Here is a 17,676-nt window from a genome sequence, read left to right on the forward strand (position 1 = left end):
CTGTCATCAGTGGAGGAAATTTGCATTTTGCACAAATTGCAATACGTAAAGCTCCATGTTCCGCTCTCTCTGTCTGTCTCTCTTGCTTGCACACTCTGTGTCTCTCTCTCTCTCTCTCTCTCTGTATATTTCCTATTATCTGTTGTCCTCTATTTTTTGGGGCTTTTATTTTATTGAGCCGCATATCAAATGATTATCGGGGGCTGGTGAAGCCGTCGCCTTTTAATGTGGTGTCTATGGATATATAGTAGTAGTAGGAGACAGGAGATCTGTGGGATAGATGTGCCCTGAACATTGGAATTATTTCAAACTGATTACCGAATGCAAAGAGGCAGAGTTGCAGTGGCAACAACAGCGAGAGTGCCAGTGGCAACAAAAGCGGGAGTGGCAGTGGCAACAATAGAGGTAGTGGCATTGGCATTGGCGGGAGGAGTGCCAGTGGAAACAAGGAAATTGCATTTACAGTCCACTCCCCACACACTCACACACACACACACACAGCAACATGCATATCAATTAAGTTTGTATTATACCCTTACCCAAAAAAAGGTATCTACAATAAAGAATAAATTTAGAATATATCTAAGATCTGTTCAAAGATCTTCCATTCTTCCATTACTGCCAGTAGAAAGCCTTAAAATTATACGCTTCCTGCTCTCTAACGCAGCATAAAAGTGTCTTTAGGTGACTGTAAGTAGTAAAAATCCGTAGAATTTTAGTTTTCAATATTTCAATAATTTTTCCAATTATTAACTACCCTGGAAAGTAAACCTTAAACCTTAAAGAGTATCAAACACTTGGACTACACATCGTCTGATCTTTTCTGCACCGTTTTCTATTGGTTTTGCTGCGTGTTAGTCGACGCCCTGACAATGAGCACTGCTAATGGGGCACTACTCTTACTACTCCCATCCGGGGCGTGTGCCTCATTAATGTTGCAAGGGCAACACCACCCCAAAAACAAACCCAAAAATTTCGAATGCAGTTAATCGGAGAGAAATATTTTGCCAGTCAACTGGCGGATTGGAGAAGTTCCCCCTCCCCAGGTGGTTCCCCCAGTGGGAAAATGTAGGAAATTAGAAATCACGGAAATCAGTTACCTCACCCCTCTCCCGCCCAGGCTTTGCATTGTGCAGCGAACTGAAGGCTAGTTCTGGGGCAGGATGGCGGCAGTGGCGGGTGGTCAATAATTCCCATTGAGTTGTGCACAGGTTGAGTACGTCCGTCCGTCTACCGTCGAGCAAATGGATTCAATAATTCAATCATTCACAGGCGAATGGATGTGAGGCAGCAGCAAGAGGCAGCAAGAGGCAGCAGCCTGCACTTGCAACACAGCCCGCCCATCCGCGACGTTCATTAGTCGCGTGTTAATCATACGCCACGTTGCACAAATCTCAATTGGGTAGCTAATTAACGGAGCAGGCCCTAGAATGATGGGGACACAAGTGCCATATTGATGGCATTCATTAGATTTCCAGTTTGACATTTTGTATATAAATCGAACGGGTGGCACGCCCCCAAACACCCCCACTTGGCGTTTGTTTAGTATCCCATTTTTTTTTTGCCTCCTTTGATTTATTGGTTCAAATCCTTTTTTTCCCCGGACGTGCCTTGCATAATTATTTTCGCTTCGCTAGGGGCTTTTTATTTGCGTTTATTTCAAGACATTTCCATCCTTTCCTGCCAACTGAGGACATACGCTGCTGCTGCTGTGGTATCATTTCCGAGGGTATACATTTCCCATTTCAAATCGAAACCATTCGAAATGTCCACAAGGAGTAACGGAAAGGCAAGCAGCAAAATCATTACTAGATATTTAATCAAAGATTTCATCTGTGAAGTGAGTTTAACTTTCGTTTCCATTCGTATTTCCCATACAATCAGTTTCGTGGCGCGCATATCACTGGGTAGATTTCCAGATAGCAGCTGAAGGAAGCAAATTAATCGGTTGATAGATAATCAAAATTCCCAGATATATATTTTGCACCCTTACCATCAGATCTACCACATCCAGTGGCTGTTCGTAGCGACTTTGAGACATCGTAGACTGTCTGACGTCCAGGATTCTCCTGTCGACAGGCTGCGACATCTTCCAAAGGCTCTCGAGAAAACGATTTCTTTCGGTTTTAAAATCTTTTATTGCCAAAAACAGGCTGCAGATTAGCAGACAAAGATGTGCTATATAACGCAGCTGCAGCACCTCAAAGTGCAGGAGCACAACCCTCTGCCGATGCTCCTCAAAGGCAGGCTGAAACGTGGTTAAACACACAACGAATGGGCCCGATATGAGGACCATGATCGACAGGACATGCACACTAAAACAATGGGCCACATCCCTTTGTATCCTGCTTAAGCGACGCTGAATTCTCAGTATTCTTTTCATCATAATCCGCATTTCTGTGCAGTTTAGAGGCGCCACAAATGCCTGATTCATCACCACATAGATGGACTGCAGCCAAATGTAGCTATTGACATGCAAAAGTATCTGCAGATACCAGCAGAGCAGGAAGCTGAACAGGAAAAGCCCCTGGGGGTACTCCTGCAATGCCACTTGCCAATAGATGATGGCCAACAGCTCCCCGGCTATTATGCAGGACCAACAGAAGGCTCTCTTAACGGCCACACAAAAGAGCGAGCCCATGGTGCGCTGCAGCCCGCGATGAACGTGCAACATATCATTGAGAGTCTGCAGCAAAGATCTCCTCAGCAGCCCAAAATAGATGCCGGGCAGGGCATACACACAGATCTTGTATCTGTCCAGTATGCCATGGGTCGGGTTCTCGTACACAAACAGGATAACGCCGCTCCACAGGCACCAGATGTGGGCACAATAAACGAGCACCTGCTGGCCAAAGGCAAAGCGCTGCGTGGCCTCGTCGTAGCGCAGGTTGTAGAGGCACAGCAGCTGGCAGATCCACTTTTGGCCATTGAAGTGGCTGACAATGTGGCACACGCAGAGCAGCTTGTGCAGCCGCGGCGGTTGCGGCATGTTGCAAGCACAACGACTGAACGAACACACGCAGGAGGAAGCAGTATGAGGCAGTAGAAGGTAATAGCAGACAGCAGGAGACAGCAGGAGACAGCAGGAAGGAGCAAGAGGCAGCAGGAGACAGCACGAGGAAAGAGGAAAAAGTGATAACAATTTGGTGAGTACTTAGCCACTAATGTGATGACTGCGACTACAACTACAACTACAACTAGAGAGCTCTGCCTTTGCCTCTGCCCCCTGCACTCCGCCCTCTGCCTCTGCCTCTGCTGTGTAAATGCTTTTAGCTGCTGGGTGGAAGAGGGAAAGGCATGCCACGGATAATTGATGGCTCTGCCATACACACACACAAACATACACAGAAATCCACTTCAATTAGCGGCTGCTGTCCCTTTCGCATACTCGTACCATCGCAATCGATAAGTTTTCACTCGCTTTAATATTTAAAAGAAGGAAAATAAAAATATTTCGTGACTGTACGGACAATGAAGATGCCCTGTAAGAGGCTCTATTAAGGAGGTATTTTGTAAAAATCCACCCTTAATTGCTCAGACACTCTGGAAGAGAGAGAGCGAGGGCCATCTACAGATACACACGGAAATGTTTCATGCTGACTGTTAATTCTTTTATTTTAATGAATAGGGAAAAAAGAGAAATTAAGAGAGAGTGAGAGAGGAGCTCTGTTCCATTGCGAATTTATTAATTAATTTATTTATTTTTTATCCGCTAATCATGATCTTTTGCATTTCACTATAAAATACAACTATTTAGAGACCAACAAAGTGGAATCATCATCACAATTCTGGATACCGCATTCGTTTCTGCTTGATGCAAATGACAAATGGCATTGGCATGCTTCTATGGTTGCCTCTTGGCTCTTAGTTCTTGCCACAAACACTCGTTCCATGCAACTCCTAGAGGGTATCTAAATACTTCTCAAGCGCCACAGCAAAAAGCAAAGGCCAGAGGAGACGTTGCTGTCAAACCCACCTCAGATTTGCGTCGTTCACGTAGCAAAACTAATTTATTTGCAAACTGGGAATCGGCTAAGGATACGGGGCCAAGGGGCAGAGGACATTTTCAAAAGAAGAAAGACAGGGCGAGAGCGGGATAGCGCGATAACAAAAAAAAAAAAAGAAGTGTAAACTCGGTCAAAACCAGAGTCACGGCGATTAATTTGTTGAAGTCTCAATCGCTGCTTACTCTTTCCCACGTTCCGCCACACTTGTCACACGCTTGCCCCGTGCCACAGTTGCCACTCGGCTGCTGCTGCTGCTGCTGCTGGGTAAGAGATTTGCATGCACAGGAGAATACGCTGAGGCATGAGGCATGGGGCATGAGGCAGCAGAGCGATATCGGGCCATGTTCATCGCAGCATAACCCAAAAATGTCAAACTCAAGCGGGGGATTGGGTCCCGCTGCTCCTGCTGCTCCCTCTGCTCCTTCCTTCGCTGCTTAGCTTTGCACTTGGCTCTTCCCATCCCATCTTCCCTTCCATTCCTTGGCAGCTCTCCAGTTCTCAACTTTCACCTCTCGCCGTTTACTTTGTCATTTCAATTTCGAATTCATGTCGCTGCTGCTCGTCGCTCGATGGTGCCGCTTTTCTGTGGCATTTTTAAAATCCTGTACATGTCGTCCGAGGCACGGCTGATGCCGCCCAAAAGATGCCACAAAGCGGAACGCTGCCGCTGCTGTTGCTGCTGCCACAGTGTTGGTATTCAATAAAGAGAGAGCCAGAAGAGCCGCTTCTATGGACATCGCTCTCTGGAATCCGGATGAAGGACTGGCAGGCTGAAAGGCGTACAAACAAACAGACGGGCAGGCAGAAGGGCGGAGAGCAGAGCAGAGCAGAGCAGGGAAGAGAGCTCTACGGATGGGCATGTTTGTCAAACAATCATTAGAGACGTCACTCGTTGGAGTATGGCCGTGTGGGAGTGGCAGAAATGTGGGCGTGGGCGTTTGGAAAACATCACAATCACCGTTAGCCAGATGTGGCTGCTGTCGACAGAGAAGAGCAGTGGGAGAGGGAGAGGGAGTGGGAGAGGGGAAGCTGCCACTTCACACCCAAACAGAGCAGAGCGCAGATACCTGTCGACCGCTTTACTATGCGCGACTTCAAGAGAGACAGAGAGAGCGGACAACAGTTATGGGAACCACCCGCATTATGTATGTATATATGTAGAGCCCTGAAACCCACATTACAGACGATGATATACGTTTAGATTAACTTCCATATAATGGATATTCTCCTGAGGAGTGTATCTCTAAATATTCCAGAATCAAGAAATTAAAGTAAATTCTACTTAAAAATATATTTTTGAAATTTCTTTTAAATAAAATTAGAGAGACATAAAATGATTTAGGTAAAATAAAAATATTATGTATCTCCCAAATTGAAAAATCACTCTATAATCACTCCCCTCTGTACTTTCCACACTCTCCACTCCCTCTGCCAAAATTTCCATATTCCAGTGTCGCAGCTGGTTGCCACATTTAACATTCCACTGGCCACTGGCAACGGTGCAACAGAAATTTTCATTAGCTTAAAAACTTTTCCTTACCAAACTAAATTTTTAATAGGTTTGTTTGTTGCTTTTTTATTTTTTTTTTTTTGTTATAGCCAGTGGGCAGTGGGCAGTGGGCACTCCCATTCATTCGCCCATTGCTCCTCCGCTTTTTATGCAGAAAGAGCATTCACAAAGGGTGGGCAACGAGTGGCAGCCAGAGGCAGAGAGTGTGGAGCGAGCGCATCAAAAACATGCATAAATCATCAAAAGCAGCAGCGCTGACAACTAATGAAAATATGCAAAAATTTATGGCACACTGAAAATCGGAGAAGACTGATAAAAAAAAGTGTTTGGATAAAGCGAATTACAATAAAAACTCAAGAAAAAATTATACATATTATAAAAATAAACAAAAATATTAAAAAGAGCAAACGCAAAAAAAAAAAAAAAACCTAACGAAAAATTCCGAACAAACCAATAAAAAATAACTAATAATAAAAAGAGGAAGAAAAATACCTAACAAATAGAGGAAAAAGAAAAAGGGGCGCTGAAACTAGCCAAAGGGGCAAAAAGCATTTAAATTGAAAAACTGGCAGTCGAGAAAAATAAATTCATTTGCTTTATGCATGCCGCACGACACACGCGAGTGTGGAACAAAAAGTGCGATGCCATGCGCCGCCACGCCCCGCTCCACCCCGCACCGAGTGGAGCAAGTGGCAAGGGCACCGACAGACCCAGACACAGACACCGACACCGACAGGGGATATGCGGCAGGAATTTTATGTGGCAGTTTATTTTTCGGGGCGACACTATCACCCAGGAAGAGAGCCTGCCTGCCTTCCTTCCTTTAAAACATAAAAAAATCAACTCTTTTTTCCCCTTTACCCGCCCTTTTGCAACTTTTTGTTGCAGGTGCAGCAGCAGAATGTAGGAAGCTGCTAGGTGGCTGGGTGCTGGGTCCTGGGTCTGGTGACATGATGCTGCTGCAAAAGGATGAGGGACAATGCGGCCATGTATAAAATTTTTCACAATTGCAATTTGTAATAAAAACATGCAGTTTTTTGTGATTGTTATATGCGGAACCACACAGCACACACCACACATGCCCCATGCCCCAGCATGCCACAGCATGCCACCATGCCACCATGTTGCAAATGGCAAGTGGCAAGTGCGAATGGGGCATACATTCATATATGTATGTATGTATGCAGACAATCAACGGGGGAAGGGAGTACTCGTAACCCGTAGTAAAGTTACATGCGTGTAAAACCATTTGCCGAGCGATGAAAAAAGATATGTGGATGGGGTATGTACGGTATCTTTGCAACAAAACAAAAGGAATGGCGGAGAATGCAGGGGAATGGTCGGTCGCTGCTGTGGGCACAAAAAGTGGTGCAAGAAGTGACCTCCTCTTATGGCTTTATGCCATTTTAAGTGCTCTCTCCATTTCATAACCATATCCATAACCATATCCCCACCACCACCACTACCCACTATCCACTACCCACATCCTCTGCATCCTTATCCCTGTTCCCTGTTCCCTACATCCATCCCCTTGTCCACCAGCCACATCCGAGTGTAAACTATTAAAGCGTTTCGTTACAGCAGTGCAGCCGGCGCAGCAGCTCCCTCCCCTCTCCCATTCTGTCCACAAATAAACAGAGCGTAAAATATTATTTGTCAGTCGTTATATTTTTTTCTGCACTGCTCTGCCGGGCACAAAAGTGCTCCTGGAAGCGAGCAGCAGAGGTTGAAGGTGAGTCGTACACTTCATATTTATGGTTCAAGTGAGTAAAACTCTTTTTAAGCAACTCAATTGAATGTTTTTACAACAAGTAAAAGTTTACTTTCATAGATAGTTGAGTGCTGCCTGCAGGCATATGCTTTCAATTTCTACATAAAATCAATCGAAAATGGTTCAAGTCGAGGATTAAATTACACGTTCCACAGGTAATACTTTTATCGCTAGTGAAACGACTTCGACTGGAATTCTCACCCCAAAGAGCAATTTTTAGCTAAAGCGAACAATCTACAAGTAGTAAAAGATACTTTTATGGTGTGTAAATGATTCCATTAGGAAGTATCTTCATAAAAGGTAAAGTTATCACCGCATGGCTACCCAACTGGATACTCTCTATGCCAATCCTCAATTGAAAGTTCTATGGGTAGTAAAATATACTTTTATGCATATAAAAAATATACTTAAGTATCTATAAGCATAGCACACATGAAAGTATCTCCATTTGCCCCTGCCACAGCACCCGCAACAAAAACCGCTTAAGGTAAATGGCTCTACATTATGGTATGGCATAGATACATTGCCATAGGCCATCCGTCTGCCATCCCTTGGATAGTTTCAGTTTATTCTGCCACATGGAGAGTCACGCTACCGCCCAGGGCTTCTGTTTGTGTCACTTGATGAGCGTGTGGCACACAATCGGACGGATTGGCCTCTATTTGGGCTACTACAATGTGGGCTATGCGGAGCAGCAGCGTCGCTTCCTGTGCGACGAGCAGCTCTACGTCCATCTGATGGCTCTGGTGCATCTGCTGGCCAGCCTGGCCTATCTCTCGCTGAGCCAGCTCTGGATCTACGATCCATTTGTGTTCCTGTTGTATGTCCCGCTGTACGTGTACTTTCTGCTGCTGCGACGGCACTTTACGGAGCTGCTGAACGAGTGTGCGACGATCCACAGAAGGATCCAGCGGATCCTGGGCACCCTCCTTTGTGTGCGCATCCGTCGCGAGTGCTTCTACACTCTCGCATGGATTGGTATGTTCATTTTGTGGCTCGCGTGGCAGCTGCGCATGTACTCCTTCTACCAGTCGTGCTTCATTGGGGGCGTGGCCTTCATCTATCACCTGGAACTGCTCTTCTTTGGCAGCTATCTTCTGTGGCTGTCGTGCATCTACCGTTCGCTGAACGCCTTCCTCTCGAAGCACATGCGAAGCGATCGCATGGGCATCCTCAGGGGTCTATTGCGCGAACAGTCCAGCATTTGGCGCGTTCATCGACGGGTCACGCGATATTTTGGTCTGCATTTTGTGAGCTTTCTGGCCCTGCCTGGCATACGGCTGCTGTTGATGTTGCAACATGGTGCGGGTCAGCAGTTGAGTCTGCAATTGATCTACATGCTGATACTCCTGCTGCTGCTGGCTCTCCTGCTGCTGATTGGCTTGAATTTGCAGCGGCAACAGAGACGATTTCAGCGCAACTTTCTTCGCTTGCGGGATGATCCCAACTTTTTTGTATTGAAGTCCTGGCGCCTCTTGCAGCATCGTACGCTGCCCCAAGCCTTTGGTGTGACTCTGATGAGGCGGCGCCAGTATCTAAAGCGACAACAGGATATCGTCACTATAATGGTGCGTGGATCTCTCATTTTCTTTACATAATTTCCATTATTAATTCCCCCTTTTCAGTTCTCCACAAACTTTCCTGCCACACAATTGGTGGCACAGCCTCTGCTACTTGCCTCTGTGGGTTACAGGTCCTGTCTCCTCACTCTAACTCTGACCACATTCAGGACTCTGCTCTTCACACACCTACGCGAGCTGTTGCTCCTGCTAATCCTTCGTTTATTGTTCTACAAACACATTCATTGGTATGAAAATGGAGACGATTTCCTGCACGTCAATTCAAATGGCAATGTAACGCAGACAATTAGTCAGGTCTATCGCTTCTATTTCTATGATGAATTCGAGTGAATAAAATACGTTTATGAGTACACTCACTTTGGATTGCCAATTACAAATCGCACGTTTTGGGTGCCCATTTTCCCCCGTCAGTTCGTCAGTTGTCGTTCGAAATGTCACGCATTCGCTGGCTCTGGAAAGTGCTCCGGGTATTTCGGTTTGTTTTCCATTCCTTGGGTTTGCTGCAGCTCCGTTTCAGCAGATCTCAGCGCGTGTATACGCACAGATACAATTGCTACAGATACATTCCATGTATCTTTGTGGTGTGCATCTTTTTGCTGCATCAAGTGGCCCGCAATCGTTTGGAAGTGGAAAATGCAATGATGAATACCCTGGAAATTGAGTCGCGACCCCCCGCAGATACTTTCCGCATTAGATGCGAGTACCTGCGGAGTTCAGTGTATGTCGTGGCCATGATAGCGTCTTTGATTCGACATAAATCCCTCTGGCATTTGGTCAATCAATCACAAATGGCCTACAAACAAATGAAAGCCCTGCTGGGCAGACACTTGGCCCTGGAATGCTCCTGCAGGCCTCTCATCTATGCAGGAATTCTGCTTTTCCTGCTTCTCCTCATGGGCTACAAAATGTTCTGGCTGGAATTTCCTCCAATTGAAGATGTCCAACGAAAGATTTACACTGCCAAAGATATCTACAACATTTCCAACTATCTAATGGGCATCCCTCGACTCATCTTCATGCTGTTGATAGCCCTGCACATCGTGTTTCATCTGTTAAATGCAGGATGGCTGCAATCTTTGCAAAATCTACGTCTAAACCGGAATCTGAAATGCTTTCAGCTGCTCCTGAGGATGATATTTCCCATACAGAAGAGAGTCAATCTCTTGGCGGGCTTCTACTTTCGAGTGTCGTATGATTGCTTTGTGTTTCTGATTGCCATTCGCATTGTGGAGTTTTCGCGTATTTTGCACTTCGATTCGAATGAGTTGCTGCAGCAGCAAAAGAGTCGCGATGATCTGGAGGATGAAGCGGCATGGAATGGCAAGAATTTGGAAGATCTCCCATGCCCAAAGGAGCTGCTAAAGGAGTCCATCTATCTGTTATCCTGGCATTTGGCCTTGTGGCTGCTTCTCCTGGCTGCCGCACAGCTACAGCAGTGCGAATATCAATCATTGATTGAGCATTGCTGGCACATCAAGTTCGAGGAAAAGATCAAAAGCAACTCTAATCAAGGGAAAACTGAAATGGCATCTCAGTTCGATATCATTGATATACTGGCAAGTAATATTTGACTTCCTTGACACTTTCCTTTTTACCCTAAGAATGTTTTTTTTTTTTTTGCTTTTGCAGTTCCATTCACAAATCAACATTTTGGATCATCAGCGAATTTCCATTTGCTTCCTCTCTGGAAAGCTAAGAAAGCGGACCTCTTTTCTCACTTTAAATACCATTTTGGTGCACTTTAAATTGCTGCTTAACGTCGTGATTTTCATGGCCATCGTTTACCTTATCCAGCAGGGCGAAATAGCAGAACTACAATCATACCTCTGGCAAAAGGAACACACGAATAATCGGGAGACAAATTAAATGATAATTAAATTAGAATATAAATAATTTATGCCACAAGCCGCAGTGACCCGCACAAGGAGCAGCTTCGGTCATGGATCTCCGACTTTTCTCTCACCTGCCGCCCAATTACTTAATGAATACAAACACACAAGCAGAAGGATGACGAGACGAAGGAGAGGCGGCTGGTCATCGGAAGTACCTTTTTTATTTTGGGGTTCTCCGGTTCTTCCATTTTAATGATCTGACCTCACAAGACCCTCCTTTCACCCACACAAATAGCAGACATCCCAGACACAAAAAGGCGGACAAAAACTTTTGCCATTATGAAACATAAAATAAAATTTGGTTCATAGCAACAAATGGTCGCCTTATTGTTGTTATTCTGCGTTGAGGTCTTATACCTTTTTTTTTGCTATTTTTTCTGTTGAGGGGTGCAAAAAAGGTGTAATTTATGCACAAAACTTGATTGAATTTTCGCCCCATACCGCATGCCGAATGCCACCTGCAACACACAACATACGCGTCGAGTATCGTTTCAAGAGAGCGCGTTCGAGAGAGTGCGAGTGGAGAAAATCAAATTAAATTCAATAAATTAACATAAATCTGTGTAAATTTCGCACAGCACTTGCTATGCAAATGCACTCGAAGCATGGGAGGACAGTGTGGGAGGGGGAGGCGGAGCGTGTGTCAAAGACGCTTTCAATAAATTTTTCTTATTGCCTCAGGACGAGGCAGAAGGCAGGACGCAACGCCAACGGTTTGAAAGAAGAACCCATTTAAAAATTTCTATAATTGTTTCATAAAAGTTGTGGGCAACCAGAAAAAAAAAACAGAAATATTACCAGAAAAATATCTGAAAACATATTCGAAATATATTCTAAAATTCTAGAAAACATAAAAAAATACCAGATAATATTAGAAAACTCTTAGGGCTCCTCCTGCCTTCCCCAAGGCCAGCAAAAATATGGATATGGATAGAAATGTTAAGTCTAGAAGAGAATTACCTTGAATTTTACTAATGCTCAGAAGGAAATGTCTTCTGCTTTCTGTCTTCTGACGAAATCAAAAAAGAGCTATGATTCTCCGCTCTGAGGGCCTAGAAATAAATATAGAAATTTTGTATGAATAAAAATGTATAAAATATTGTGTTAATATAACGTGCAAAGTAATATATAATATAGTGCAGAGTCTCGTGTAGAATTACCTTGCATTTTATTAATGCTCAATTGAAAAAACAAGCAGTGCTATGCACCTCCGTTCTTAAACCTCTCTCAGTGAAGTTCCCGTTCTCTTTCCGCTGTCTGTAGTTGCTGTTTATATTTTATTTCGTTTTTCACTCGCGCTCTAACACTCACTTATTGCCCATATTGCCTCAATTCACTCCCTACTGCACTTGCACTCACTTGATCGCAGCATTTCACTCACTTTTATCACTCACTAGCGCTCAATGTCTTAGGCCGCTCCTTTCTTTAGTCCTTGCGGTACATTCAACTGTTTTTCTTCACATGCGCTTTCATTTTTCACTTTTCACTCACTTTTTTCACTCACTAGCGCTCAATTTCTTATTCCGCTCCTTTCTTTAGTCCTTGCGGTACATTCAACTGTTTTCATTCACTTGCGCTTTCACTTTTCACTTTCACTTTTTGCGATCCTTCTTTCCCTCCTTGCCGTCCGATGACCATCCTGTACGACAACAGCATTTTAAATCCTTTCCCTCCTTGCCGTCCGATGACCATCCTGTACGACAACAGCATTTTAAATCCTTTCCCTCCTTGCCGTCCGATGACCATCCTGTACGACAACAGCATTTAAAATTCTTTCCCTCCTTGCCGTCCGATGACCATCCTGTACGACAACAGCAGTTGGAATCCTTTCCTCCTTGCACACCTGTACGACAACAGTATAATATGATTTCGCTATTCCTTTCTTTCTGCGTTTCCACGCTGGAAGCAGCGCGACAGCTGCGGCGACGCAATAGAATTTTGGTAGGCAGGTTTTTTTTTTCACTTTTCACTATCACTTGCGCTGTATTTCTTATTCCGCTCCTTTATTTAGTCCTTGCGGTGCATTTAACTGTTTTGTTTTCACAAGCGCTTTCACTTTTCACTTTCACTCACTTTTTGCAATCCTCCTTGCACTCCTTGCCGTCCGATGACCATCCTGTACGACAACAGCTTTAAATGATTCCGTTATTTCTTCTTGCGTTTCCATGCACACTCAAAATGAGCGCTGGAAGCAGCGCGACAGCTGCGACGCAAAAGACTTTTTGCAGGTCGGCGTTTTTCCCCATTTTTACTGCTACTAGAACACTGAATATTATCATTTTCACTTATGCTGCGATCATTACTTAACTTTTAGCTAGACCTTTGGCTCTCCCCACACACTTTTCAGGCTTTTCACAATACAAAAATTTAATTTTCAGGCTTATTCGGGCTATTTTTTTACTTTACAATTAGCAATACATATTGAACGCGACTTCTACGGGTTTTTAGTAATATTTTGCGAGTTATTTTCCGATTTTTAAGTATTTTTAGGTCCGCGACGCAACGAACGTGCTGCTTGTGATTTGGGACAAAACTTTATGCTAAGTTCGCTGCGATGAGATCATCACGACGCTTGTCTTTGATTCTCTCTCCTCCTTATGCAGGTAGCGGAGTGCAATGGTCTCATGCGTTGTCTGAAAGTAAAGAGAGCAATTATGAGAATGGCTTTACTATTGCAATGAGTGTGTGTGTGTGTGTGTGTGTGTTTGAGTTGTTGTTTCTGATTTTGCGACCTATTTATGAATCGGAGGTGCTGCTGCGGTCAGATTTCGGACAAGGTTTTAACTTAAAACTTTTAAGCAAATGGCGCTGCGATGAGATCATCGCGACGTCTTATCTATGATTCTCTGCTTCCACTGCAGGCAGCGCGAGAGCATTGACCGCATGCGTGGGCGAAGAGTAAAGAGAGCAATTATGAGAGTGGCTTTACTATTGCAATGTGTGTGTGTGTGTGTGTGTTTGTGCTGTTGTTGCTGATTTTACGACCTATTTATGAATCGGAGGTGCAGACACGAAAGAAAGACGCTTTCAATAATCGTTTCTTATTGCCACAGGACGAGGCAGAAGGCAGGAGGCAACACTCAATGGTTTGAAAGAAGAACCCATTTAAAAATTTCTATAATTGTTTCATAAAAGTTGTGGGCAACCAGAAAAAAAAAACAGAAATATTACCAGAAAAATATCTGAAAACATATTCGAAATATATTCTAAAATTCTAGAAAACATAAAAAAATACCAGATAATATTAGAAAACTCTTAGGGCTCCTCCTGCCTTCCCCAAGGCCAGCAAAAATATGGATATGGATAGAAATGTTGAGTCTAGATTAGAATTACCTTGAATTTTACTAATGCTCAGAATGAAATGTCTTCTGCTTTCTGTCTTCTGACGAAATCAAAAAAGAGCTATGATCCTCCGCTCTGAGGGCCTAGAAATAAATATAGAAGTTTTGTATGAATAAAAATGTATAAAATATTGTGTTAATATAACGTGCAAAGTAATATATAATATAGTGCAGAGTCTCGTGTAGAATTACCTTGCATTTTACTAATGCTATGCACCTCCGTTCTTAAACCTCTCTCAGTGAAGTCCCGTTCTCTTTCCGCTGTCTGTAGTTGCTGTTTATATTTTATTTCGTTTTTCACTCGCGCTCTAACACTCACTTATTGCCCATATTGCCTCAATTCACTCCCTACTGCACTTGCACTCACTTGATCGCAGCATTTCACTCACTTTTATCACTCACTAGCGCTCAATGTCTTAGGCCGCTCCTTTCTTTAGTCCTTGCGGTACATTCAACTGTTTTTCTTCACATGCTCTTTCATTTTTCACTTTTCACTCACATTTTTCCCTCACTAGCGCTCAATTTCTTATTCCGCTCCTTTCTTTAGTCCTTGCGGTACATTCAACTGTTTTCATTCACTTGCGCTTTCACTTTTCACTTTCACTTTTTGCGATCCTTCTTTCCCTCCTTGCCGTCCGATGACCATCCTGTACGACAACAGCATTTTAAATCCTTTCCCTCCTTGCCGTCCGATGACCATCCTGTACGACAACAGCATTTTAAATTCTTTCCCTCCTTGCCGTCCGATGACCATCCTGTACGACAACAGCATTTGAAATCCTTTCCCTCCTTGCCGTCCGATGACCATCCTGTACGACAACAGCATTTGGAATCCTTTCCTCCTTGCACACCTGTACGACAACAGTATAATATGATTTCGCTATTCCTTTCTTTCTGCGTTTCCACTGTGGAAGCAGCGCGACAGCTGCGGCGACGCAATAGAATTTTGGCAGGCCGGTTATTTTTTTCACTTTTCACTATCACTTGCGCTGTATTTCTTATTCCGCTCCTTTATTTAGTCCTTGCGGTGCATTTAACTGTTTTGTTTTCACAAGCGCTTTCACTTTTCACTTTCACTCACTTTTTGCAATCCTCCTTGCACTCCTTGCCGTCCGATGACCATCCTGTACGACAACAGCTTTAAATGATTCCGTTATTTCTTCTTGCGTTTCAATGCACACTCCAAATGAGCGCTGGAAGCAGCGCGACAGCTGCGACGCAAAAGACTTTTTGCAGGTCGGCGTTTTTCCCCATTTTTACTGCTACTAGAACACTGAATATTATCATTTTCACTTATGCTGCGATCATTACTTAACTTTTAGCTAGACCTTTGGCTCTCCCCACACACTTTTCAGGCTTTTCACAATACAAAAATTTAATTTTCAGGCTTTTTCAGGCTTATTCGGGCTTTTTTTGTACTTTGCAATTAGCAATACATATTGAACGCGACTTCTACGGGTTTTTAGTAATATTTTGCGAGTTATTTTCCGATTTTTAAGTATTTTTAGGTCCGCGACGCAACGAACGTGCTGCTTGTGATTTGGGACAAAGCTTTATGCTAAGCTCGCTGCGATGAGATCATCACGACGCTTGTCTTTGATTCTCTCTCCTCCTTATGCAGGTAGCGGAGTGCAATGGTCTCATGCGTTGTCTGAAAGTAAAGAGAGCAATTATGAGAATGGCTTTACTATTGCAATGAGTGTGTGTGTGTTTGAGTTGTTGTTTCTGATTTTGCGACCTATTTATGAATCGGAGGTGCTGCTGCGGTCAGATTTCGGACAAGGTTTTAACTTACAACTTTTAAGCAAAGGGCGCTGCGATGAGATCATCACGACGTCTTATCTATGATTCTCTGCTCCCACTGCAGGCAGCGCGAGAGTATTGACCGCATGGGTGGGCGAAGAGTAAAGAGAGCAATTATGAGAGTGGCTTTACTATTGCAGAGTGTGTGTGTGTGTGTGTATTGTGTGCCAGCAGCACTCAAGGCATTCGAAGAAACTCAATCAGCGGCTGAGTAAAAGAGCGAGCAGCAGGCGGGCAATGCAAAAGGAAATTGGCAGAAATAAAAGAATCGAAGGAGAAACGAGAGCTACAGTGCAATGAGCTAAAGCAGTGTGACATTTGTATTTGTCGTTGTTGTTGGAATAGGGAATTAGAGGTTGACGAAATGAGCATAGAATGGGTACATTAATTTAAGGTGAGGTCTTTGTTTTCGTTAAAAGTCATGGAATATATTTTGAGATCCCTCAACAAGGGCACATTTCCCCTCCACTTCATAGATTCAACTTCAACTGCTTTAAAATTGCACCTTGAAATAGCTTGCAAAACTGCCGACCCGCACTACCATTTCACTACCATCTCCACCCCCCACCTCCCCTACGTTGACGCCATTTAGTCGGCCATTTTTTTCGGTTGTCCCGCTCTGTATTTTTAGGCGCCACTATGGCCATAGTTTTTGTTCTTCCTTTCAGTATGTATTTGTGTCTGTGTCGTCGGACTCTGGGGGCCTGTCTGGAGTCCGTGTGCCTGGTCCCGCTGTCGCTGTTGCATGATGTGTCTCTGCAACTTACGCGAGTGGTCGTCGTCGTAGTCGATGCTGGCAGTTTTTGAAAGTCTGCCAAATGGACCGACAGACAATGCCAGCGAAATGGCGAAACCCGAATAGCGGAAAACTTCAAACAAAGCAAAGCCATCATCCTATCCCACCTATCCCAACCTCGTTTCAGATCATCACAATGTTTGCTTAGGTGCACTTTTTGCACGTTTTTATCTCAATGGGAGAGTTGCTCGTACTTGTAGTTTCTTTGGGTTGATATTAGATATTAGGGTATTTTTTTAAACTTTATTTTTGTTATTTTAAAAGTATTAAAAAGTTTCAATCAAAATCAAGCATTAAATAATCTCAAGAGATCGAGAATAATAGAGAATAAAATAAAATAAGAAAATAAATAAAATAATAAAATAAATAAAACAATAAAATAAATAAAATAAAATAAAAAAATAAAATATAAATAAATAAAAAAAAAAAATATTTCCTTATATTAATGGTAACATTCGGCTACGGTAATATTTTTCATTTTAGGATACTATTCTATCTACCTTTAGTTTTATAGGAGATATATCCACCAACTTTAATGTTTGGGATAGCAATGCCGCCCCCTTGTCGCTTGAATATTATTGATTACATGTTTGTTTTAATTGGAGGTGTTAGTTCGTTGACATTCCATCTATAAATATTTTAAAGTTTCTGGGGGTGGGGGTGGGTACTCCCTAATAGTATCCTCGTGTAGCTCTCGTGTAGAAAATTATTGATTATGTGTGTTGATATCGAGGTGATTTTTCAAGCAGGGAAGGGGTTGACGCTCTGGCGCTGTCTTGTCAGCGGTGACAGCTGTCAGCTTTGTGCGACTCCGTCAGTCAACACGCCTGCTGCTGCCTGCCGCTTGACTCTTGTGGCATGCATAATTAATGCACAATGGATTGGATAACACAAAAGTCAAAAAGCCATCGCGACGTCCCGACGAAATGTGTGGCTAATGAAATTTTAATTAGTGCAAGACAAGCGATAAAATGAT

General features: G+C 43.5%; 3 protein-coding genes across 3 annotated transcripts; 2 read left to right on the forward strand and 1 right to left on the reverse strand.

Moving 5' to 3' along the window:
* Positions 1-658: 658 nt before the first annotated feature.
* Positions 659-2,989, reverse strand: LOC111081119. The gene is made up of 3 exons (XM_041592018.1): positions 1,994-2,989; positions 1,879-1,926; positions 659-688 (listed from the first exon to the last, which is right to left on the reverse strand). The coding sequence occupies exons 1-3, from the start codon at positions 2,987-2,989 to the stop codon at positions 659-661; spliced, it is 1,074 nt and encodes a 357-aa protein (XP_041447952.1).
* Positions 2,990-7,866: 4,877 nt separating this feature from the next.
* Positions 7,867-9,198, forward strand: LOC111081120. The gene is made up of 2 exons (XM_022377070.2): positions 7,867-8,856; positions 8,914-9,198. Exons 1-2 carry the CDS (start codon positions 7,867-7,869, stop codon positions 9,196-9,198), a joined length of 1,275 nt encoding a protein of 424 aa, XP_022232762.2.
* A 101-nt stretch (positions 9,199-9,299) lies between these two features.
* On the forward strand, positions 9,300-10,734 carry LOC111081116. Its single transcript, XM_022377066.2, has 2 exons — positions 9,300-10,424; positions 10,498-10,734. Exons 1-2 carry the CDS (start codon positions 9,300-9,302, stop codon positions 10,732-10,734), a joined length of 1,362 nt encoding a protein of 453 aa, XP_022232758.2.
* The last annotated feature ends 6,942 nt before the right edge of the window (positions 10,735-17,676 follow it).

This window comes from Drosophila obscura, unplaced genomic scaffold (assembly GCF_018151105.1).
Source record: "Drosophila obscura isolate BZ-5 IFL unplaced genomic scaffold, ASM1815110v1 contig_1, whole genome shotgun sequence".
NCBI lineage: Eukaryota > Metazoa > Arthropoda > Insecta > Diptera > Drosophilidae > Drosophila > Drosophila obscura.